The following is a 24,733-nucleotide window of genomic DNA, read 5'->3' on the forward strand; positions in this document are numbered from 1 at the left end:
ACTGTGCCTAACAGTTCTCTGCGATGGCACTCACACCAGTTTGAGTGCTGTAGATTTGTTCTGTTTTTACTTGAAAGCAAAAGTGAGTAAGAAATGGCAGTTGTATTGTAATTTAAGGTAACATTTTAATATGATATTAAAAAATTTGCAAAATGAGAACACAGGTTCTCTATGAGAACATAGAACTGATCTAAGTCAGTCATTGGGAGGCTAGCTTTTTTACCTCTTTCATGTTTGAAACAGGTTTTTAATAATGTAGTATCAATCTGTTATAAAGCATTTATAAAATGGCACTGCATAAAATTATTACATGTCTCCTGAATGTGATAAAAACCACTTTGTATAATAAATTATTACAGAAAAGTCAATGCTATTTTCATGGACTATTAATAGCATATTTATCAATGTTTCTTTATTTTAAAGTAGCATATAAGTAGATATTTAATTTTGAAAAAAGTCCACTGACATAAGAATTTTTCCAGATTCTCGACTCCAGACTAAAGTAGTTGAATTTTTGCCTTTTAAAAATTCTAGTTCTAAGTATGAATGTAGATGAAAAGAACATGTTTGAATTTTATAAGGTATCCAGCCTCTAGAGTACAAAAAGAGTTCTGTGAGAAAATAAGTGAGGTAGAAAAAAAATTAAAATTGAGTTGTACGGGATGCCTGGGTGGCTCAGTGAGTTAAGTGGCCGCCTTGGGCTCAGGTCATGTTCCCAGCATCCTCGGATCGAGTCCCTCATTGGGCTCCTTGCTCCGCAGGGACCCTGCTTCTCCCTCTGCCACTCTGTCTGCCTGTGCACTCTCTCTCTCTCTCTCTCTGACAAATAAATAAATAAAATCTTTTTTAAAAAATTGAGTTGTACGCAATCATTTTAAAGCACTCTCTATGATACATAGCCAGGAAAATATCTTTAAATATTTATTTGAATATGTTACTATTTAGTGTATTTATGCCATCTTCTGGCAGTGGTCCCTTAAGCTAGGAATATCCAAATTAACAGGCTCTGATAGCAACAGATAATTTGGTGTTTCCACATAGACTTTTTTTTTTTTTAAAGATTTTATTTATTTATTTATTTGACAGAGAGAGATCACAAGTAGGCAGAGAGGCAGGCAGAGAGAGAGAGAGGAGGAAGCAGGCTGAGCAGAGAGCCCGATGCGGGACTCGATCCCAGGACCCCGAGATCATGACCTGAGCCAAAGGCAGCAGCTTAACCCACTGAGCCACCCAGACGCCCTCCACATAGACTTTTTAGCCAACATTCTTTAGGTTGTATGAAGTGCTATAAAACCAGAATGAGGCCACAATAGTGGCTCTCCTTAGTAAATAGAAATAGGGTGATTTTAGAAAACCATTGTTCTTTTAATCTGCTAGCTCCCAATATACCAGAATAGATACTAAACACTTGGAAAAAAATACTGTAAAAATTAAACATTTGGAAATACCAAGCATTTATGAAGAGCTGGAGCAATCAAAACTCTTATTTCACACAGTGCTGGTGGAAGTATAAGTTGGGAAACAGTTTGGTATTTTCCAATGAAAGTAAACAGGAGCACACTTTGTGATCCACAGTTCCACCCCTTAGTACATAACACTTACACATATGCACTAAGCAATGCTTAGAGAATGTCCTTAGCAGTGTTGTTCTTAGAGGCAAAAAATGGAATCAGCCCAAATAGAGGAATGGCCTTCCATAGAAGAATGGACCAATTGTCATTCATCGTATGAATAAGCAGTGGAATATTATACAACAGAAAAAGTGAATGAACAGGAGCTGCATACCTCAATGTGGATGAAGTTCAAAAAAGTCCCATAAAAAGACATATTGGGGTGCCAGTTGGTTAATTGCCAGACTCTTGGTTTGGCTCAGGTCATGATCTCAGGGTTGTGGGACCCAACCCTGCATGGACTCCCAGCTCTGTGGGAAGTGCTTGTCCCTCTGCCTCTCCTCCTGCTTATGTTCTCTCTCTCACTCTGTCTCTCAAATAAATAAAATCTTTAAAAAAAAGACATGCTCTAAGTGTATATTCATGTAGCACTAAATGAGGTAAAATGAAATAGCAAATTGTTTATGTAATAAAAATAGAAAATAGCAAATAATACATTATATGTTAATAAAAATAATTAATAAAGAATAAAAAAACCCAAAACAAAATAGAAAATTAAAAAAGAATAGGTCACATAAAATTTTTGAACTGAGAATATCTAAATTGAAGAGAGGAAGTGGAGATCAGTGAGGAATATACAGTGGGTTGTAAGGTAATGATAATATTTTACACTAAACTTGGTGTTGGGTACACAACCACTTGTGTAATTAGTGCTCATTAAATTGATGTACTCCTTTTTGTAAGCATGCTCATTTTCAAAATAAAAAAATGTGATTGTGAAGCAAAATGATTTTAGGTTTGGCAGTTTGCTGAGATGCAGATTCTATCAGATGTGGACTTGCTTCTCTAGAGTGGTGGAAATCATTTACAATATTTATGGTGATTTGGACATAACACTAAGGACCTACCTATACCAACTTGGTTTAATCATACTTTCTTTATCCACTGTTGAATTTGATTTACAATATTTGTTGAAGATGTTTGCATCTATGTTCATGAGAAATTTTAGTCTGTTTTCTTGTAATGTCTTTATCAGATTTTGGCATTAGGATAATGCATAAGTTAAGAAGTGTCCCCACTGCTTCTATCTTCTGGAAGAGATTGTGGAGAACTGATACAATTTTTTCACAAAATGTGTAATAGCCCTATTTGGATCTGGGGCTTTCTGTCTTGGATGGTTATTAGTTATTGATTCAATTTCTTTAATGGATATAGACCTATTGGGGTTATTTATTCCATTATTTTTTAAATAGAAAAAGAACTCAGATACTGAGGAGTCACATTGTCACATTGGATTTAGAATTTTTCTAGATTTTTCCAGAATATTTGTAAGTTTTCTTATTGCTTTTCCCACATTTAATTTGACAGGTTTTTTTTTTTAATTGTCTCATCTTTATGGAATCACACCAAAGTATTCAACCTAGTTTTCATAAGCTACTCTCTCTTATATTGTTTTTGTTGCTTTTTTAAAAGATCTTATTTATTTATATGAGAAACAGCAGGGGCAGGGGTAGAGGGAGAAGGAGAAGCAGACTCCCTACTAAGCAGGGAGCCAGACATAGGACTCAATCCAGGGACCCTGAGATCATGACCTGAGCCAAAGGCAGACGTTTAACTGACTAAGCCACCTAGGCACCCATGTATTCATTTTAAGTAGTAATTAAATTATACAGTTATCAGAACTATACTATAAACAGGTGTCATAGCAAACACAGATCATTCTTGGTAAATAGTCATCTCTCCGTGGAGTGGGCCTACAGTAGAGTAGCCTATGAACTCTGAGTCTTGAGTATGCCATGGACATCAGTTCACTTGCTTTACAGGGACCTTGGAGAGCACTGGTTAATTTAGTGAATTGATTAAGTAGACATAGAGTTGTTAAATGAGCTCCTGATTTATTAAAGAACATATGAAGTATTGTGATACAAAAGAAATCTGAACTAGAAAGCACAGGTGGCCTTACATTTATTCTCTCTCAATGTTCTAGGACTTCAGGTTCTTTCTTTTTACAGTAGTGATATCCACCATACCCACTGAAGAGATGTTCTAGACTAGGGAATCACTTGGGATTCCTTGGGGAACAGTAAAGGAAAGGGGAGAGGAAAACACATTTATAGTGCATGTAAAGAGCTTTGCATCCATTATGTAATACAATATTATCTCTAGACTACACAAGTCTAAGGTCCTTATTTTAATCAATGCAAATTAAAAGGCTACTTCTCTAAAACAGAATTATTTTTACAACACAGCAGATTGCCACAAATAATGACATTTTTAAACTGATAATAACAAAAATAAATTTTTAAAAATTTCTACGTGCCAGATTTTTTCACTCAAGACATCAACTTGCTTCTCTTAAAATGCAGCCTGTCTCTAAAAAAAGAAGTTCTTCCATGAAAATCATGAGCATAAGCAACACATTTAATTCAATTTATAGAAAATGATGTGCTCCCCCCGAGGCACACACAAAATATTAAAACATATGACCAAAAGACTGTTCAAAGATTGGAATGAAAGTGACAGTGAACTGGTAAAAACATTCAAACCATTAACAAAATGTTTCAGTAGGCACTGAAGAGAAGAATATATCAAAGGAAATATGCATAACTATATGTTTATGATTCTGCTATATCTTCCTTGCTTAATTAAAATTTGTGATATCTTGTCAAGTAATAATAAAGCATTGTCAGAAATCACACCTTCACTTATTTCATTCCAAGGCAGTAGTCAAAAAGTAGAACTCTGGTGTTGGTCACCCTGAGTCTGGGCCAGCCATGAAAAATTGCTCCCTGCAAGGGTGACCACCTTGTATCTCAGTCTTAATTGTCAACTCTAATAATCAATAAGTTTTATTTTTCTTTTACTTTTTTTAAGTAGGCTCCATGCCCAGGGTGGAGCCAAATTTGGGGCTTGAACTCACAACCCTGAGATCAAGACCTGAGGTGAGACCAAGAGTTGGGCGTTTAACCAAATGAACCACCTAGGTGCCCCTCTCTTCAACTTTTTACATGGCCTACCAACTATTTATATAAGTTGAGCTTTAATAACTTTAAAGTTAACTTCACTTGTCTTTCACTTTAATTCCCTCTCCATTACCCAGTTATCTGGATTCCATTCAGAACAGCTCTTCCACCCAATAGGCTGGGGAGAGGGGAGCTACCCTAAGATGCCGAGCCCCCGGAATAACTCTTGTGCAAGGTGAAACTTTGAAGAGAAAATATCTGCAAATCATATATCTAATAAGGGATTAATATCCAGAATATATAAAGAACCCCTAAAACTCAACAACAACACCACCACAAACAATGCAATTTAAAAATGGGCAAAGAATTGAATAGACATTTTACAAAAGAAGATGAAAAATGGCTGATAAATACATGAAGAACTACTCAGTATCACTAATCATTAAGGAAATGCAAATTAAAACAGCAGTGAAATACCACTTGCCATCCACTAGAATGATTATTATTAAAAAACAAAATAAAAAATAAGTGTTGGCCAGGATGTGGAAAAAATGGAATCCTTGTGTGTTCCTGATGTGAAAGTAAAACGGTGAATTGCTGTGGAAAACAGTACTTCCTCAAAAAACTAAAAATGGAATTAGCATATGATCTAGCAATCCCACTTCTGGGTATATATCCAAAATAATTAAAAGGAGACACTTGAACAGATATTTGTATGCCCGTGTTCAAAGCAGCAAGATTCACAATAGTGAAAAGGTGGAAATAATCCACATGTCCACAGGCAGGTGAGTGGTTAAACAAAATGTAGTATATGTATGCCCTAGTCCCCCTTTATCAGCAGTTTTGCTTTTCACCTTTCCAGTTACCTGCAGTCATCCAAAGCCTGGGAAGCAGACGGTTCTGAGAAATCCGCAGGCCAGTGGTAGCCTAAAGCTATGTCTCAGTGGCCGTGCTGTTCGAGTCTCTTCATCAGGTAGGCATTTTATCGTCTCACATCATCACAGGAAGATGGGAGAGTACAGGGGAATATATTTTGAGAGAGAGACCACATTCACATAGCTTTCATTACAATGTATTGTCATAATTGTCCTATCATTGTTGTTTATCTCGTACTGTGCCTGATTTATAAACTAAACTTTATCTTAGGTAGATTTGTATAGGAAAAAGCATGGTATATCTAGGGGTTTATACTAACCCTCGTTTCAGGGGTCTTGGAGATAAGGGAGGACAATTCTACAAGGGAATATTTTTCAGCATTAAAAAGGAACGAAGTTCTAATACACGCTATGACATGGAAGAACTTTAAAACGTTATGCTAAGTGAAATAAGCCAGACGCAGAGGACAAACACTATATGATTACACTTGTGTGAGATACACGAGAGGGAAGGACCCATTTATCCACCGCCAGCCAGGAGATGGGGGCACTTGCTCTGAGCGCACCAGCCTCCGGGTTCAGACAGAGAAAGGTTCTGCACCGGGCGGGCAGGGGCGGGCGCGGGCCAGCCTTCCGCGCGGTGAACAAGAGCCTGGGAACACCCGTGGGGTGCAAACCACTGTCTCTCCCCGCTGGGTGCCAGCCCTCCCGCGGCTGGGAGCGGCTGGGCGAGCGGGGACAGAGCGTGGCGCGGGGCTGGCTGCAAAGGTCCAGGGAAGGTCAGCGTCTCTGCGGCTGTTAAAGACCTCCACCCGGGAGGTAGCCCCCGCAGACCTACCTTCGCGGCGCGCGGCGGCTCAGCTGCTTCCCTCTGAAGGAGGTCCGGCTCCCCGCTCTCCGGACCCGCCTGGCGACCTCGCCTCCGGCGGGGCAGGGGGCTGCGGCGCCCGGGGCATGGCTTCGGCCGGCAGCGGCATGGAGGAGGTGCGCGTGTCGGTGCTGACCCCGCTGAAGCTGGTCGGGCTGGTGTGCATCTTCCTGGCGCTGTGTCTGGACCTGGGGGCCGTGCTGAGCCCGGCCTGGGTCACGGCCGACCACCAGTACTACCTGTCCCTGTGGGAGTCCTGCCGGAAACCCGCCAGCCTGGACAGCTGGCACTGCGATTCCACGCTCAGCAGCGGTGAGGGCCCGGCGCGCCGCGACCCCTGCCTCCCACCCCGGACTGCCCGGTGCCCCACTGCCCGGACGGCCACCGCCTCTCTCCCCGCCTTGTGTCCCCTACCCTCGTGCGCCCCGCCGCATCCTGACTCTTTGCGGACCCGTGGGCTCCAGCCACCTCCCTGCGATCCACCCCTCGTCTCTCCCCGGTCCTGTCGCCAAAGCCAATGCGACGTCCCACGCCCTCTCCGTCCCCCCGGGGCCATTCCTCGGGCTCTGAAGTAACACGTATGCTGTTTGGGGTAATTGATATCATTTAAGGCGAGAACCGCGGGGCCGTGTTAGAAATGCAACGCCTTCCACACTCTCGTTAAAAAAGAGACGAGCAAAACCGCCCCAACTCCACCGAGACGTCGTGGGTTCTCGGCTCGGTCTTCCCCACTCTCTTCTCCTTTCTCTCTCAAGGAGGAATTTGCCTGAGTTTACCTCTCAGTGCCCACGTTTCTGCCGGCTCTACTCCACTTTGCCCGGTTTTCCCCAGGGAGTTTCGCTTTGGGTTTTATTTCCTTAAATTTTTGACGGCTGTGGAGAGTTGGAAGAGAGACAGGCGTAATTTCCTTGCCTTTTTTGGTGGCACGTCGTTGGTTGTGAGTTGCCCTTCTTTCTCTCCCTCTCCAAATACCTCCTCTCTCCTCCAGATTTTTCTTTCTCTTCAAAAACTACTTACAAAAGCCTGAAATTTTATAGTTTATTTAGCCAGCACTAAAAGCCGCAAACAGATCTCTACTGTGAGAGCTCCTAGACAGAAATGATTCTTGAATTAGATCTTAGAGTGGAAACAAAAGTGCTATAAAGAGCATTATTAGAATGATTGTTGAATACAAATAAGGATATTAAATTATATCACATCAATGTTAATTTTCCTGATTTGGTCATCAATAGTAGTTAAGTAATTTTTTAAAGGAAATACACAGTGAAATTCTCAGGAGTAGAGAGGCATGATCTATGCAGCTTACTAGAAAAAGTATGGGGAAGGAAAGGAAAACATAAAGCAAGCATGGCAAAATGTAATGGACAAGTATGAGTAAAGAGCATTTTTGTATTCTTACAAGTTGTAAATGTTAAATTATTTACACAATGCATTTTGAACAAGTACTTGCCTTTACTTTAAAGGAAATTTAGGAGGAAAAGTCATTAGCTTTGTGAAAACTATAGAATATCTAAAATGTATAGTCATTGAAAAAATATAATATGAAGAACCAGATTTTGTGTATGTTTTCAAAACATGAGCATATGGTACTTTAAATATTTCATTATATTTGGTATAGATAGTGAAGGTTCTAAATAACTTTTAGGTCACATTTACAAATGACACTTTATTCTCTTTAGAATATGTAATAACTTAGGATTGGTCTAGGAATATGGCTTGTTTAGTAGAAAGCCAGTTGTGTTAAAACACACACATACGTACACATGGACCTGTACACTCATACAAATCACGTGAAGCAATACAGAGTGACACATAAGATGTATTTGATTGTCTTCTAGCACGTCTGACATCGGGTGTTTGGCACCTCATGTTATTTTCATGGTTGGTGCATGGGAATGGATCATTATGTGGTGGCTACCCCAACTGCAGAGCAGTTTGACAGAATTTATACCACTGCCTTTTGCTTTCCAATCCCTGCTCTCCTTGAACAGCATGCCGTCTAGAGTAAAGAATGGTAAGGAGTATTCTTAGAGTGGGGGAGGAGAGTTCATCTGTGGATATGTCTTTTCTTTTGTACAAGAAGCAAAAGATTTTAAGACAGCGTCAGTATGTGTTAGGTTCCTCCACACCTTCTCACTGATGTGGCAGAGTAAGATGATGATATGGTCACTGTCCCCATCACAGCCTCATGTGACACAAGCCCTCCCCCCTCGCTAGGCTGATCAGTCTTGGCTCAGCAGGGTCCTGGGGAAACAGGACCCTCAAAGACAGACCAATACACAGGGAAGTGAACCTGCCTCCCATCCACAGAGTATCCTTACTTCGATGCCATTCCAGAGTTCTTCACAAATGTGGTTTGGGATCGATCTGTAACTGACAGCAGTGCCCACAATTCGGGAATGCAGATTGCAAACCTACATCCAAGAGGTAGGCAAAGCTGTGAACGTTTCTTAAAAACTGCCAAGATACTTACGGTTTTCTCCGTATTTTCAAAAGCTTCTCTTGCTTCTTCAAATGTGCAGATTTCTTCCTTGCACTCACGATCAATGTTGCCCTGTCTTATTTCTTCAAAAAGTCCATTCGCTCTTGGGTAGCGTTTCAATACTGAATTGGCTTTTTCTCCTGTGAGGAAAACTAAGAAGAGATAAACTCATAAGCATAAATTTATAATTTGAGAAACATGCAGAAGCTTAATGCACAAGGTGACAACTGCTAGATGCTCTTTAGAAACCACGGCCAGCATCCTCAACCTCTTCCCCTGAGTCAGCAGCGACGTGACATTAACTCCAGACCACCACCTGTGCTGCCCTCCTCCTCTTGTGAGCATGTCCTTTCGCAGTAGCAGTTGCCCTGGGCAGGGACAGGGACAAGGACAGAGACATAATTCGCGGTTAGATTCAGACTTTAGCACATTCCTGCCAACCATCGGTGTCTAAATACAGTAATAGTGCACCACTTATACCCAGTGTTGTAAGCGGATGCCTCCAGGCATTGTGCTGTTGGACACCAGCAACCAAATCAAAATCCAGTCTCCAGACTACCAGTCTCTGTCCCCCTAAATAAAAATAAATAAAGTTCCAACTGACCTAGTAGTACAAACCCAGGGAACCCTTACTTGTATGAAAGAGCTGACAAAACAATATCAAGAAATTTAGATGAATTTGGCCATAATTCATTCCAAGCAATACTAAAAATAGTTTTGTTCTGAATGTAGTTAAGTTAAATATATTTTGACACTTTAACATATCTAACCCCATTCCACTCTCCTTCTGAAAAAGGAAATGATTCTTCATGATATACAGAGATATTGCATATGATCAATGTACACCCCAAGATATCCTATACAATAAAATGCAATAGCTAGGAGTGCCTGGTTGACTTAGTCAGTTAGGTGTCTAACTCTTGGTTTCAGCTCAGATCATAATCTCAGGATTGTGAGATCGAGCCCACATTGGGGTCTGTGCTCAGCAGCTAGTGTGCTAGGGTTGATTCCTCTTGCTCTGCCCCTCCTCCTGCTCACTGTCTCTCTAAAACAAATAAATCTTTTTTTTTTTTTTTTTTAAGGGCAGTAGCTACACACACACACACTTATGGTGAATTCTTTTTATTTTTCCATACAAGTAAATTTAAGCTACAATTCAATTACATATTTCTAAATATTCTTCCTGGGGTGCCTGAGTGGCTTAGTCAGTTAAGCTTCTGCCTTCAGCTCTGGTCATGATCCCAGGTTCCAAGGATGGATCCCTGAGTCACATCCATCTCCCTGCTCAGTGCGAAGTCTGCTTCTCTCTCTGTGTCTCCCTCCTGCTCTACTCTCTCTCAGTATCTCTTTCTCTCTCTCTCTCTCAAACAAAATTTTAAAAATAAATAAAAATAATAAAAATTCTTCTACTTTGGAGGCATATGTATATAATACCATGAGAATTTAGTCCCTCCTAATGTAAAAAGCTTAGAAAATTTCTTAATATAAGGATTTACATATAAAATTTTTATATATCCTTGTATAATCCTTATAACTTCTAAGATTAGAAAAGGCATATTACAGACATTTCAAGACTTTTTTTTAAAGTCTGTATTTTCCGAAGATTTTTTTAAAGTATTTTGTTTTGTAAAGAACATTTTGAGGGGCACCTGTGTGGCTCAGTGGGTTAAACCTCTGACTTCGGCTCAGGTCATGATCTCAGGGTCCTGGGATCAAGCCCCACATCTGGCTCTCTGCTCGGCAGGGAGCCTGCTTCCCCCTCTCTCTCTGCCTGCCTCTCTGCCTACTTGTGGTGTGTCTCTCTCTCTCTCTCTCTCTCTCTGTCAAATAAATAAAATCTTTTAAAAAAAATTTTTTTGAGGGGCGCCTGGGTGGCTCAGTGGGTTAAAGCCTCTGCCTTCAGCTCAGGTCATGATCCCAGGGTCCTGGGATCGAGCCCCACATCGGGCTCTCTGCTCCATGGGGAGCCTGCTTCCTCCTCTCTCTCTGCCTGCCTCTCTGCCTACTTGTGATCTCTGTCTGTCAAATAAATAAACTTTAAAAAATCTTAAAAAAAATTTTTTTTGAAATAAATTTTAAATAGTGAGTGCTTTTTTAAAAAATGAATAGGATAGCAATGAATTTAAATTTTACTTCATTATAGAACTGTGTATTTCATACAATAGAAAGTGTGGATTTTTCACCTAGTATTTTTTTTAGGGGAGAAAGGAGGGCAGAGGGAGAAGAAGTAGGTTCCATGCCCAGGGTGGAGCCTGATGTAGGGCTCACTCTCATGACCTTGAGCTGCTTAGAATCAACTAGATGGCACTTGCACATGGTAACCAATGGTAGGCCCACAGTGACTGTTTCCATCTTCCCACATTTTATTAGTGTAGCCATCTAGCAAATAGATTTTAAGCATGGCTGAGTAAGGGATCCAGCAAATTCTTTTCCCAAAAAACAATGCTAAACTGGACAAAATAGTCAAAATTAACTATTTTAGTACTACAGAAATTGACAAAAAGCATACAGCAAATTGAGAATGGTTATTCAAAAACAAAACAAAACAAAAAACTGGGAATTTGTGGCATTTGTAGCCTAAACTGCTCCTATTCTGCCTCCCTGTCCCTTGCTCTGTGGTATAGTAGTTCTACTAAAATATAGCAGGCCATCAGAACCAATGGTCTGGATGATGGAGAGGGTTGATTTGATACAATGTGGAAAAATCTACACTCAGAGCTAACTCCATGGCAAACAGTTGAAGAAGACCAGTATCACAGCTCACCTACAGTTATAGTATGGGTTGGTGTGAATTACAGATAGGAAAATCAGCCAAAAATTTAAGAGAGATCTGGCAACAAGACAGCCATCATAGACATTAATAAGCTACCACATAGCCCAGCTATTTTGGAAGGCTATGTGTGTCTGCAAGGATGCAAGGGTGTGCACATTCTTCAGAAAGACCAGAGAAGGCCCCACAGTTAGCTTCTTGTCTCTGGCTGAATGTGAGACCTTCAAGGAAGTAAAAGCCATGGCAGACTTGTAAACTTTCTGAACTTTGAGTGCATTCCGCATTTTATGTATGCAGACCCAACAGCAAAGGCCAAAGTCTTAATGACTCAGGTTATGTTATGGAGTGAATGTGTCCCCCCTGCCCCTGAATTCATGTGTTAAAACCCCAGTCCCCCAATGTGACTGTATTTGGAGCTAAGACCTTTATGAAGTAATTAAGGTTAAATCACAAGTGTGAAGAACAATTATATAGGTTTAGTGCCCTTATAAGAAGAGACACCTCTTCACCACATGAGGACACAGCAAGAAGGCTGTGATCTCTAAGCCAGGAGAAGAGACCTCAATGAAACTTACCTTGCCAATACCTTGATCTTGAACTTTCCAGCCTTCAAAATTGTGAGCACTCCAGAATGGTGGCTTCGTTTAAGCTATCAGTTGAAGGTATTTTGTTATCACAGCACAATCTAACTATTCAAATACTGACTACTAAGCTATGGTGATGCACAGATGATATGTAGGTATTCAGGTTTAAAAATAAAAATAAGAAAAAAAAATAAGCAGAGACATCAGCTTCCACACACCTCAAGAGAGACTCTACAGAAGAAATCCAGACAGAATTTGAAGATGCTGCAATATAGTAAATAAAATGTCCACCTTTCAAAAACAATTGTAAGATGTGCAAAAATAAGCAATTTTGACGAATACACAGGCAATAGGTAGAAACTTTCTGAAGGAGCTTAAATATTAGACCTAGGCACAGATGTGAAAGGTGCTTTTAACAATGTCTTCAGAAATAAAGGCAACAGTATTCAAAGATTAAAGGAAAGCTTGAGGGGTGCCTGGGTGGCTCAGTGGGTTAAAGCCTCTGCCTTCCGCTCAGGTCATGATCCCAGGGTCCTGGGATTGAGCCCCTCATTGGGCTCTCTGCTCATCAGAGAACCTGCTTCTCCCTCTCTCTCTGCCTGCCTCTCTGCCTGCTTGTGATCTCTGTCTATCAAATAAATAAATAAAATCTTTAAATAGATAAAAATAAAAGGAAAGCTTGAATGCAAAGATTTGTCAAAGAAGAATAACAGAGAAAATATAAAAAAGAATAAACTTGAAAGTTTGAACTACAAAAGTATAATAATTGAAAGGAAAAGATTCCTCAGTGAGTCTTAATAGCAGAGGTGAGCTGGCAAAGAAAGAATCCATGAAGTTGAAAACAAATCATTAGAGATTATATAATCTTAATCAAAAAAGAAAAATAGAATGAAAATTGACCAAGACTCAGAGACCAGTAGAACACCATCAAGCTCACCAACATATGTGTAATTGGAGTCCCAAAATGAGAAGAAAAGGAATAAAGGGGCAGAAAAAGTATTTGAAGAAATAATATATATAAATTTCCCAATTTTTAAAAGGATTTTATGTATTTATTTGAGACAAAGAGAGAGCACAAGTGGGGCTCAGAGAGGGAGAGGGAGAAGCAGACTTCCCACCAAGCAGGGAGCCCAACACGGAGCTCTATCCCAGGACACTGGGATCATAACCAGAGCTGAAGGCAAATGTTCAACAACCGAGTCACCCAGGCACCCCGCTATCAGTGATTCTTGATTCAATAACTCTTACTGAAGTTAGAGTAGATTTGTTTGTGACTGGTCCAGTAGTGTAGATTGAGGCATTATTATTTTCCAGCCCCCCCAGGTGATTCCACAGGGCAGCCGTGTTTTGAGTACCAGGATGTTAATTAAACTTCAGTGCGCATATGCATCACCTGGGATCTGGTTAAAAATGTGGATTCTGATTCAGGAGTTCTAGAATGGAGCTTCAAATTTTGCATTTGTAATACATGCTCAGATGAGGCTGATGCTTCTGGTTCATAAACCACATTTTGAGTGACAAGGCACTTGCCCTGGTCTTCATAGCCTGGGATGTCTAGATCCTGCCCCAAGAGATTCTAGTGTACGTGTTCTGAGGTGTGGCCTGTGCCTCAAGATTTTTAAATGCTCCATAGGTGACTCTAATGGCAGAAAAGTTTGTGAACCTCTGCTAAAGTTCATGGTGTTTTTATAAATTTTAATTTTTATATTATCAGTAGCTCTAATATGGTTCTTTTTTCCATTTGTCACCCCATTCCACACCTCTTCATGTCAAAACATCCATATATATAGTGAAAATCAGAGTGAGGTCTTTATCCATTTGCTCCTATCCATCTCTGAGGAATAAAAAGTAGTTCAAGATGGAAAAAGAAGTATCAGGCAAACTGGATTTGGGAAGAATTAGTGAAAACATGTTCTAGGAGGCCATTTAAAAGGAAAGCTGGTTTAGGCAAAATAGAACCACAACTACAGAAAGTTGTCAGAGTAAAACTCACTCCTGGCCCTGAGTTCCGGGCAGCCGAAACACAGAACTTCCTTGCTGAGTCCTGGTTGCTCCTGAAGACCAAAGAAGCTACAGAAGATCATTTTCTTCCCTTCTCAGTATGCAAGGTGACGTGGTTACCTAAATTAAATAATGTATCCAAGTTCACCCAAGATGAGTGGTTAAACTGGGATGTGAACCCAGGCGATCTGAGGTTAAGAAACCATTACAGCGGGGCGCCTTGGTGGCTCAGTGGGTTAAAGCCTCTGCTTTCGACTCAGGTCATGATCCCAGGGTCCTGGGATCGAGCCCCGAGTCGGGCTCTCTGCTCCGCAGGGAGCCTGCTTCCTCCCCCCTCTCTCTGCCTGCCTCTCTGCCTGCTTGTGATCTCTGTCTGTCAAATAAATAAATAAATAAATCTTTAAAAAAAAAAAAGAAACCATTACAGCAAATGCCTTTCCAAAACAGGAATGTAAGAAGGATCCTCAGTGAATTGGTACTTTTTAAAACACAGAATTAATGCTTGCCCTGTTCTTCCTCATATCTATGGGAAGGGTAGATATTAATGTATATAACTAAGTATGTAAAATCTGAGACAAATCCAGAGAGAGAGAAGTCCTCAAAGTAGGCAAAGAAAGAAATAGTGGAAAAACCAAGTTTAACTGGGAAGAATAAAGGGTTATAACATTTTCTGGAAACTAAACTTAAAGGGCCATGATCCTCATTTTTAAAAAGTATTAAAGCACCATCATGGGAAAATGTGAAAGCAGATCACTGCTTAACTAAAGTTCATATTTTACTAAATACGTCAAAGCAATCTGTTGGCTTTAAAGAGATTCAGACTACCCATGTGTCTTTGAATATAGGATACAAAATCCATAAATTTTCAATTTTGACCTTTGTAAACTACACATGGTACAAAAGAAACAAAATGTTTTGAGTATTTTTTTTCCCAGACATGAACAACCGTAAAGACTCACATGGGTACAGATTTCACTGGGTCAGAAGGTGGACTAAGAGAAGGGAGGAGTTTTAAAGGAAATCAGAGAAAAAAAAAAAAAAAACTTACAGAAGCATCTGTCATTTCCTTGGGAAATCCTTTTACTAAGAGATAATTTCTTTCTACCCATAGCCATGAGGACAAGGTAATAGGCTAACTGCTCTCTACATCTTGAAAGGAGCAACCTGAAACCACACTTACACCAGGAACAGGCTGATTTGGGGACACTGGGGATGGGCACACACGGTCACAGTCTGGAAGAGATAATGGTCAGGGTGGGGCCAGCAGCCCTCTGGGGGTTGGAACACCTCAACCCATCCTCTAACCGTAGCTGCCTGGGCATGAGGTTGACTGTGCCACGCTCTCTCCACACTCTTTCTTGGGAGCTTATCCAGGCCCATGACCTCAACACCGTCTGGGACTGATGTCTCTCGTATGTTTATTTCCAACCTGACATCCCACCTGAGCTCCAGATTCATTTTTCTGACCCCCTGCCTGGCAGTGCCCCTGGCATATCTAATAGGCATCTCAGATTTTACATGACATGCCTTCCCCTCCCCGCATGTCCCCCAGCAGACATCCTCCAGTTAATAACTAGCATCACCGTCAACTCAGGGGGTTCGAGTGCAAACACCAGGGCCTGGATTATTTTCCTTATTTCTCATTCTTCACCTGCGGTCCATGAGCAAATCTTGTTGATTCACCCAAATCCGACTAGAATTTGTGTCTGTCACGTTTTCTGTAGCTTTCGGTCCAGCTCAGCCACCGAGGTCTCTCACTGGATCTGCTGCAGGCTCTCCTGATTGGCCTCCCAGCTTCAGCTCTTGCCCACTGGCTGCATTCGATGAAGCAGCCAGACTCACTGGCTTAACATTCGGGGGAATTTATTCTACTTCATGTTCAGTATCACAAATTTGAGCTTCAACCCTGACCTTGTATTTTTCAGCCATTCTAATAACGGAGTTTGGGGGTTTGTATACTCCTGCTACGTTAATGGAAGCAAGGGTACAATTGAAGGAGAACTTTGTATTTGGATATTTTGTAAGGGCAGTATGCATGTCTAAAACAGTGACTTATGGCACCTGGGTGGCTCAGTGGATTAAAGCCTCTGCCTTTGGCTCAGGTCATGATCTCAGGGTCCCAGGATCAAGCCCGGCATCCGGCTCTTTGCTCAGCAGGGAGCCTGCTTCCCCCTCTCTCTCTGCCTGCCTCTCTGCCTACTTGTGATCTCTGTCAAATAAATAAATAAAATCTTTTAAAAAAATAATAAAACAATGACCTACAAAGTCACTCCCCTGTCTATATGGGAAGCCAGCGTAAGACTCAGTTACACTGTTACTATTGCCCAGGGCAAGCTTGTCAAAGAAATATTGTGTCATTCCTGTTTCTAAGATCCCACTGTTGCTACTCAGAAGCAACAATTTTTAACATTTGTGTATTTTAATAAGCTAAAAGTTTTCCAGTAAAGTTGAAGACTCCCTTTAATGCCAGCCTGATCCCATTCTTCACTTTTTCCATAGGGACAATCACCGTTGTAAATTGTAGACCCTGTTATTTTATGCTTTTTAAAAATTTTTTTTTTAATTTTTTTTAAAGATTTTATTTATCCGTTTGAAAGAGATCACAAGTAGGCACAGAAGCAGGCAGAGAGAGAGAGGGACAAGCAGGCTCCTGCCTAGCAGAGAGTCTGATGAGGGGCTCAATCCCAGGACCCTGAGATCACTACCTGAGCTAAAGGCAGAGGCTTTAACCCATTGAGCCACCCAGGCACCCCCCTTTTATACTTTTACCATACATATTCACCCACTGAACCCAGGGCCCCAGACCACCCACCTCAGTGCACCACCCTTCTGCCCCCACATTGTTTATTTTATTTTATTATTTTTTAAAATATTTTATTTATTTATTTATTTATTTGACAGAGATGACAAGTAGGCACAAGAGGCAGGCAGAGAGAGAGGGGGGAAGCAGTCTCCCCACTGAGCAAAGAGCCCAATGCCGGGCTTGATCCTAGGACCTCGGGACCATCATCTGAACCAAAGGCAGAGGCTTAACCCACTGAGCCACCCAGGTGTCCCCCCCCCCAACATAGTTTTTAAAGGCAAGACTGATTTGTGTTTTCCAGGGTCCTATATAATATCATCTCCCTCCACCTCCCGAGATCCCGAGATGCATGTGGATGGGCTTAGGGGGATGCAAGGACTCCTCGATTCCTGTTTTAAAACCTAAAAGGTGAAAGATTTGCATTCAAATCAACCAGAGACCTTTTTTTATTTAGGAACCAAATAACTTTATTGAAACCAAACAACATTTTTATGCCAAAACTGGGAGAAAAGAACTGGAACCTTTTGCAGAAGCAATACTGCAATAAGCATGCTCGGCATGGTGATCAGGCGAAGTCACCATGCACCCTGGGGCTATGGGGAAAACAGTCCCAACTCAGTACTTTTTGTCGCTGTCGCCCAGGGTGAGCTTGTCAAACAGGTACTCTGCCAGGCCATCTTCCGGAACCCGCATCTTGCGCAGGCTGGTGACATAGCCCCCCAGCTCTTTGATGGCCTCGACTTGCTGGTGCAGGTAGTGGCTCTCCAGGAAGTCGCACAGCTGGGCGTCGTTCTTGTCGGTGGCCAGCTGGTGCAGGTCGAGCAGGCTCTGGTTCACGCTCTTCTCCAGGTGCAGGGCGCTCTCCATGGCCTTCAGGCCGCCCTCCCAGTCGTCGCGGTCCGGCTTCTTGATGTCGCGGAGGCGGAGGCGGCCCCCGCGCTGGTTCTGCAGCTCCATCAGCTTCTCGGCGTGCTGGGTCTCCTTGCGGGAGCGGCGCATGAAGAAGCGGGCGAAGTGCTTCAAGGCCACGTCGTCGCGGTCGAAGTAGAAGGCCATGGACAGGTACACGTAGGAGGCGTAGAGCTCCAGGCTGATCTGGCTGTTGACGGCGGCCTCGCAGTCGGGGTGGTAGTTCTGGCGCACTTGGGAGAGCAGCGGGGTGGCCATGGCTGGCGGCCCGGGCACCAGGGCGAAGGCGAAGGTGGGGCGGAGGCGAGGGCTGCGCGGCGGGCGGCGGCGGGGCCGAGGGCGGTGGTGGCCTCGGAGATTTCCCAGCGTGAATGATGAGAAAGGCAGAAGGCAGACAGGCTCCGTGACAGGTGGCAGCAGCTCTGAGATGGGGCCAGTAGTTGGAAACCGTTACCCGGAACTGGTGGGGGAGGGGGAAGGAGGATCCGTTATGTGGGGGAGGGGGAGAAGGAGGTGAAGGATAAAGGAAAGGGGCGGGCCACAAGTGCTGAGTTCAGATTCTGTCAGAACCTGCATAAGAGAGGGAAACTGTGCTTAGCACCTGGCTTCTAATGTATTTTTAAGTTTGCATTAATTTTCCTAGTTTGCAAGAAGTTTATCTTATTCTCAAATTGTTCTATAGCAGCCTTTTCTTATTTTATGAACTAATTTTCTTTTCTTAAAATTTTGAGAGTATGAATTTCAATTTTTTGGTGAAATTTTCTGTTTCCTGTATATTATATCTGTTTTCCCCCCAAATATTTCCTCTTGCTCATCATGATTTTCTCTTTTATTCTTGTCAAGCACCTGCCAAACCTTTGTTTACCTATATATTTAGGAATAAATGACTTGTTTAATTAGCCTAGGTAATTAGCAAAGATCTGGCCTGTAGTTGTGATGTTCATTTCACCAATATGCTTCTCAGAATGGAAGGTCAGGGTGTGTTAGTTATTCAGTGGTTTTCTTCTTTGTGGGCATAAAGTATGGAGCTTGGATAGGGACCCTCCCTTTTACCAAAATAAATATATTCTTTACATTGGAAGAGTAATTTTTTTTTTTTTCCTTCTGGGTAGGTATGTCCTCTTGTTTCTCTCCTGTGAAGATCTGTAGTTGTCTTAAGCTCATTCACTGTCTTTGGAGTGTATTTTGGGAGACTAAAGGTGTCAGATGAAACAGGTGCTTACTTCCCATGGTAAGAAAGGGTGGGGGGCAAAGCGGGGCAGGAAAGAGGGGCAGGAAAAATAGGTCTGCTGTTCACAGAATAGCTCTTCCATCTACAGCTGACCCTGGAGCCTCTACATTACTGCAATTTCATTTACTCTGATAAATTCAGAGTTTCTCTGAATATAACCACTTTTTCTACTGCAGGTGTTGCAACTTCTCTGAGTTAGCCAATCTGGTAGCCTCTTTTCCTGTTTTTCCAGAATTCCTCAGAATTTTTGGTCTCCTAATAGCACCCTTTTTAGTGTGCCTGTGTGTGTGTGTGTGTGTGTGTGTGTGTGTATAGATAGCTTTTGTGTTTAGTTCGCCACTGTGATTCAATTAGCTTTTTCAAAAACCGTTTAAAAATTAAACTCTACTTTTTGAATAGGCAGTGCTTCTGCTCAGTTCAAAAACCACAGAGTTTCCTTGGCAGGCAGCCATTTGGTATTATTTGTGCTAATCAGTAGGAGAAAAAGAATGAAAAAGAAGAAATCACACTTATGTTAAGAAAAATCATAGAGTCAGAGTTAAGAAACTTTAGAAACATATTTTTAAGTGTACATAGACCACTTACTAAGACAGACCATATTCTAGACCACACCACAGATCTCAATACATATAAAAAGTACTCATTTCATGAACATTTTGTTCTCTGATCACAATAAAACTGGATTAGAACTTATAAAGATATCTGAAAAACATTTAAACATTCAAAAGTTGATAATACATTTCCAAACAACCTAAGGGTCAAAGAAGAGGTCAAAGGGAAATTAGATATTATATGGACTTGAATGGAAACAAAACACAGCATATCAACACTTCTGACATGAAGCTAAAGCAGTGTTTGCATGCTAATTTTTGAAAGCTTTAAAAAATTCTTAGAAAAGAAGAACGGTTTCAAATCCATTATTTATTTATTTATTTGAAGATTTATTTATTTATTTGACAGACAGAGACCACAAGTAGGCAGAGAGGCAAGCAGAAGCCTGATGCGGGGTTCAATCCCAGGACCCTGGTATCATGACCTGAGCCGAAGGCCGAGGCTTTAACCCACTGAACCCCCCAGGCACCCCTCAAATCCATTATTTAACCTTATACCTTAAAAAGGAGAAAAGGAGATCAAGTCAAACGGAAGGAAGGAAATTATAAAGATATGAGCAGAGTTTGTTTTTCTACATATGTGTTAAAATGAATAAGTTATAAGTTAAACTGGTTCAATAAATTGAAGAAAATTGAGTCCTAATGTTTAAGAAGTTTGCTTGTGTACTGGAGATGCCCCCAAAGTAAGAAGACTTGAATATAATTTTATAAAGAGGGAGATATCTCTGGTTATTGACTAGAGATAGTAGGTAAAACAGGAGTCTTGGTCTAAATAAAACTCCTCAAGGTGAAGATATTTAATCATTTCAGATTCAGAGACAGGTAGAGATGAGTTTAAATTTTAGCTCTTTCATGTTGTAGAAAAGTGATTTTTATCATATTAATAAAAACTGTCTGAACAACAATAAAAAATATGAGCAGAAAATAGTGAAATAGAAACCATAACAAAATAAATAAAAACAGTAGGTCAAAGCAATGAAATCAAAGCAGGTTCTTTTAGAAAATTAAACAAACAAACAAAAAAATAAATCACAAACAGACTAATCAGGGAAAAAGAGAGAGAGAGAAGACACAAATTAACCGATTTCAGGAAAGAGAGAGGAGATATTACTACAGAGCATATGCTCATTCAAAGGATGATGAGGGAGTATAACTGTGATATAAGAGATATATTTTGATTTTTCATCCCCAGTTCCTCACCAGGTGTTCTAAACCTTTGTAATTTTCTAAGTGATAAGAGCAATAGAGTCATCTTTGTTATAATAACTGTTTTTTTCCCTAGCTCCTGAAACAGCTCTGGAGTAATAAAGATGAAAGGAGCATCTTTTGGTATTCATAACTAACTCCTTTCAACCACACCTGAATTTATGACAATGATGTGACTTTTGGAAAGCCCCTAAAGTTGAAGGACTATTTGCTAGACGAACTAACCATGTTATTTCAGCCCTTTCTCCTAATTCAGGGAAGGAAAAGACTAGAGGTTGATTAATTGATTTATTTAATCATGCCTAAGTAAAAGGCCCCGGTAAAAACTCTAACTGAAGAGATTTAGAAAGCTTCATTGTTGAGCATGGGGTGGTGCTGAGAAGGTGTAAAACCTAGAGAGTTTTCCCCGCACTTCCCCTTATACCTTGCCCTATGCATCTCTTCCATCTGGCTGATACTGAGTTGTGTCTTTTTAAAATAAACTGGTAATCTAGTAAGTAAACTGTTTTCCTGAATTCTATGAAACAGTGTAGAAAATTATCACAGCTGAAGAGGAAGTCATGGGAACCTCCAAATTAGATTTGCAATTAGTGCCTGAAGTGGTTGGTATGTGGGGAGTCTTGTAGGACTGAGTCCTTAACTTGTGGGATCTCTGCCAACTCCAGGTAGGTAGTGTCCTAATTGAATTTTAGGACATCTGATTCATGTTGGAAAAGTTGGAGAATTGCTTGGTATGTGGAAAACCCCCACATATTTGTTGTCAGAAGTATTCTCTTCAATAATTTTATACCAATAAATTTCAATTTTATACCAATAAATTAAAAAACATAGATGGAATTAAACTACAGGCTAATCTAATGTATGAACAGAGTTACAAAAATCTTATATACAAAAGTTACCAAAACAAATCCACAGTGACCATGTTGTATACATATAGGTACTAATAATGTTCATTAAACAGGAAATATATACCCTAAATAGCCCTCTATCTTCGATTAAATTGTATTTTTCATTAAAATATTCCCACAGAGAAAACTCCAGACCCACTGCCTTGACTGATGAGTTTTGCTAAATATTTAAATAAGAAGCAAGTAAGTTATACAAACTCTTTTAGAAAACTAAAGAGGAAGGAATACTTCCCAATATATCTTATGAGGCCAGTACTACCCTGATATGATAACCAGGCAAAAATACTACAAGAATGTTACAGACCAGTTTCCTTCATAAATATAGGCACAGATAGGGTGCCTGGGTGGCTTAATTAGTTAAGCATCTGCCTTTGGCTCAGGTCATGATCCCAGGGTCCTGGGATCAAGTCCCACATTGGGCTGTCAGCTCAGTGAGGAGCCTGCTTCTCCCTCTCCCTAAGCCTCCCTCTCCCTCTGCTTGTGCACACTCTCTTTCACTCTCTGACAAATAAAATCTTTAAAAATACATAGAGAGACACAAATATTCTTAACAATGTGTTAGAAAATTGAATCCAATAATGTACAAAATAATGGCTTAATGTGACTAAGTGAGGTTCATCTCAGGAATGCAAGGCTAGTTCAACTTAAAAAAAATCAGTGTAATTTATCTTATTAACGGACTAAAGAAGAAATGCCATAAAATCATCTGAATAGATTCATAAAAAGCATTTGGCAGGGGCGCCTGGGTGGCTCAGTGGGTTAAGCCGCTGCCTTCGGCTCAGGTCATGATCTCAGAGTCCTGGGATCCAGCCCCGAATCGGGCTCTCTGCTCAGCGGGGGGCCTGCTTCCTCCTCTCTCTCTGCCTGCCTCTCTGCCTGCTTGTGATCTCTGTCAAATAAATAAATAAAATCTTTAAAAAAAAAAAAGCATTTGGCAAACTCAAATATCCATTCCTGCTTTAAAAAAAAATCTGGGCACCTGGGTGGCTCAGTTGGTTAAGCAACTGCCTTCAGCTCAGGTCATGATCTCAGAGTCCCAGTATTGGGTCCTGCTTTGGGCTCTCAGCTCCACAGGGAGTCTGCTTCTCCCTCTGACCTTCTCCCCTCTCATGCTCTCTCTCACTCTCTCCCCCTCAAATGGATAAATAAAATCTTTTAAAAAATCTTACCATATTAATAATAGGAGAAAATTTCTCAACTGATAGAGGGCTTCTTTCAAAAATCTATAGTGGTAGAAGATTGAATGACTTCCACCCTAACGTCAGCAGCAAAATAAGGATGTCCGTTCTCATCACTCCTAATTAACATTGAGCTGGAGGTCCTAGCTTGTGAAATAAGGCCAGAAATGGAAATAAAAGGCACACAAATTAGAAACCATGAAATAAAACTGGCTCTACTTAAAGATAACATAATTGTCTACATAGAAAATCTTGAAATATGTACAAAGAAGCTACTGAAACTAATAAATGAATTTAATAAAAATCTCGGGATGTAAGGCCAATATACAAAAATCCATCTTATTTTTATATACTAGTAATGGACAATTAAAGAGGAAAACATTAAACTCCCATTTAAATTGTACCCAGGAGGCCTACATGAAATGCTTAATTATAAATCACAGAAAATGCGTTAAGATTTGTACATTTAAAACAACATAACACTGATGAAAAAAATCAAAGATTACCTAAACCAAGAGAAGAGATACACTATATTTGCAAGTAAGAATACTTAATATTGTTGTCAGTTTCCCCCAAAACTAATCTGTGTATTCAACATAATTATAAAAAAAAATTAAGCAGGGCTTTCTGTAGACCTTAACAAAGTATTACGTTACTGTGGAATGGCAATGAAACTAGAATAATTGAAACAATTTTTTTAAAGATTTTATTTATTTGACAGAGATCACAAGTAGGCAGAGAGGCAGGCAGAGAGAGAGGAAGGGAAGCAGGCTCCCTGCCGAGCAGAGGGCCTGATGCCGGCTTGATCCCAGGACCCTGGGATCATGACCTAAGCTGAAGGCAGAGGCTTTAACCCACTGAGCCACCCAGGCACGCCAGAAACAATTTTTTTTTAAGTAGGCTCCATACCCAGGGTGGAGCCCAACACAGTACTTGAACTCACAACCCTGAGATGAAGACCTGAGCTGAGATCAAGTGTTGGATGCGTAATCAAATAAACCACCCAGGTGCCCCCTAAACAAATTTTTAGAAGAACAAAGTTTGAAGACACATTGTGTGATTTCAAGCCTTACTATAAAACTACCATAATCAAAACAGTTGATACTGACAAAAGTACATAGAGATGAATGGAATAGAAGTATAGATGAATAGAATAGAAACAAACTTATACCTCTATGGCCAATTAATTTTTGACAAAAATGAAAAGGCCATTCAATAAAGAAAGATAGTCTTTTCAGCAAGTGGTGCCATAGCAAGTGAACATCTATATGCAAAAAATAAAAATTAAAGAAGCTTAATTCATTTCTTTCAGCATATAAAAGTAAACTCAGTATGGATCATACACCTAAATGTACAACATGAAACTATAAAATTTTGAGCAAGCATAAGAGGCAATCTTTGAGACCTTGGGTGAGACAAAAATTTCTTAGACACAGAACCAAAGCATGATCCATAAAAGAAGAAAATTATAAATTGTATTCCATTAAAATTAAGAACTTAAATTAAAGGTTCTCTTTAAGAGAATGAAGCGCAATACACAGATTGGGAGAAAATATTTACAAATCACATATATGATAAAAACTTTGTATCCAGAGTGCATGCAGGACTCTCAATGACAAGAAAAAAAAGGGTGGGTGATGTGGGTGAGAGATTTGAACACACGTTTTACAAAAAAAAAAAAAAAAAAAAAAAAAAAAAGATGTGGATGACAAATAAGCATATGAAAAGATAGAC

General features: G+C 40.5%; 1 protein-coding gene across 1 annotated transcript; it reads right to left on the reverse strand.

Annotated features, from left to right (window-relative positions):
* Positions 1-17,455: 17,455 nt before the first annotated feature.
* LOC131821264 (ferritin heavy chain-like) lies at positions 17,456-18,228 on the reverse strand. Its single transcript, XM_059157233.1, has one exon. The coding sequence runs from the start codon at positions 18,121-18,123 to the stop codon at positions 17,572-17,574; it is 552 nt and encodes a 183-aa protein (XP_059013216.1). The 5' UTR covers positions 18,124-18,228; the 3' UTR covers positions 17,456-17,571.
* Positions 18,229-24,733: the final 6,505 nt, after the last annotated feature.

Source organism: Mustela lutreola, chromosome X, assembly GCF_030435805.1.
Source record: "Mustela lutreola isolate mMusLut2 chromosome X, mMusLut2.pri, whole genome shotgun sequence".
NCBI lineage: Eukaryota > Metazoa > Chordata > Mammalia > Carnivora > Mustelidae > Mustela > Mustela lutreola.

What these genes read in the sequence shown, in the direction of transcription:
- LOC131821264 (XM_059157233.1), bottom strand. Translation starts at nt 18,123, where the DNA reads ATGGCCACCCCGCTGCTCTCCCAAGTGCGCCAGAACTACCACCCCGAC.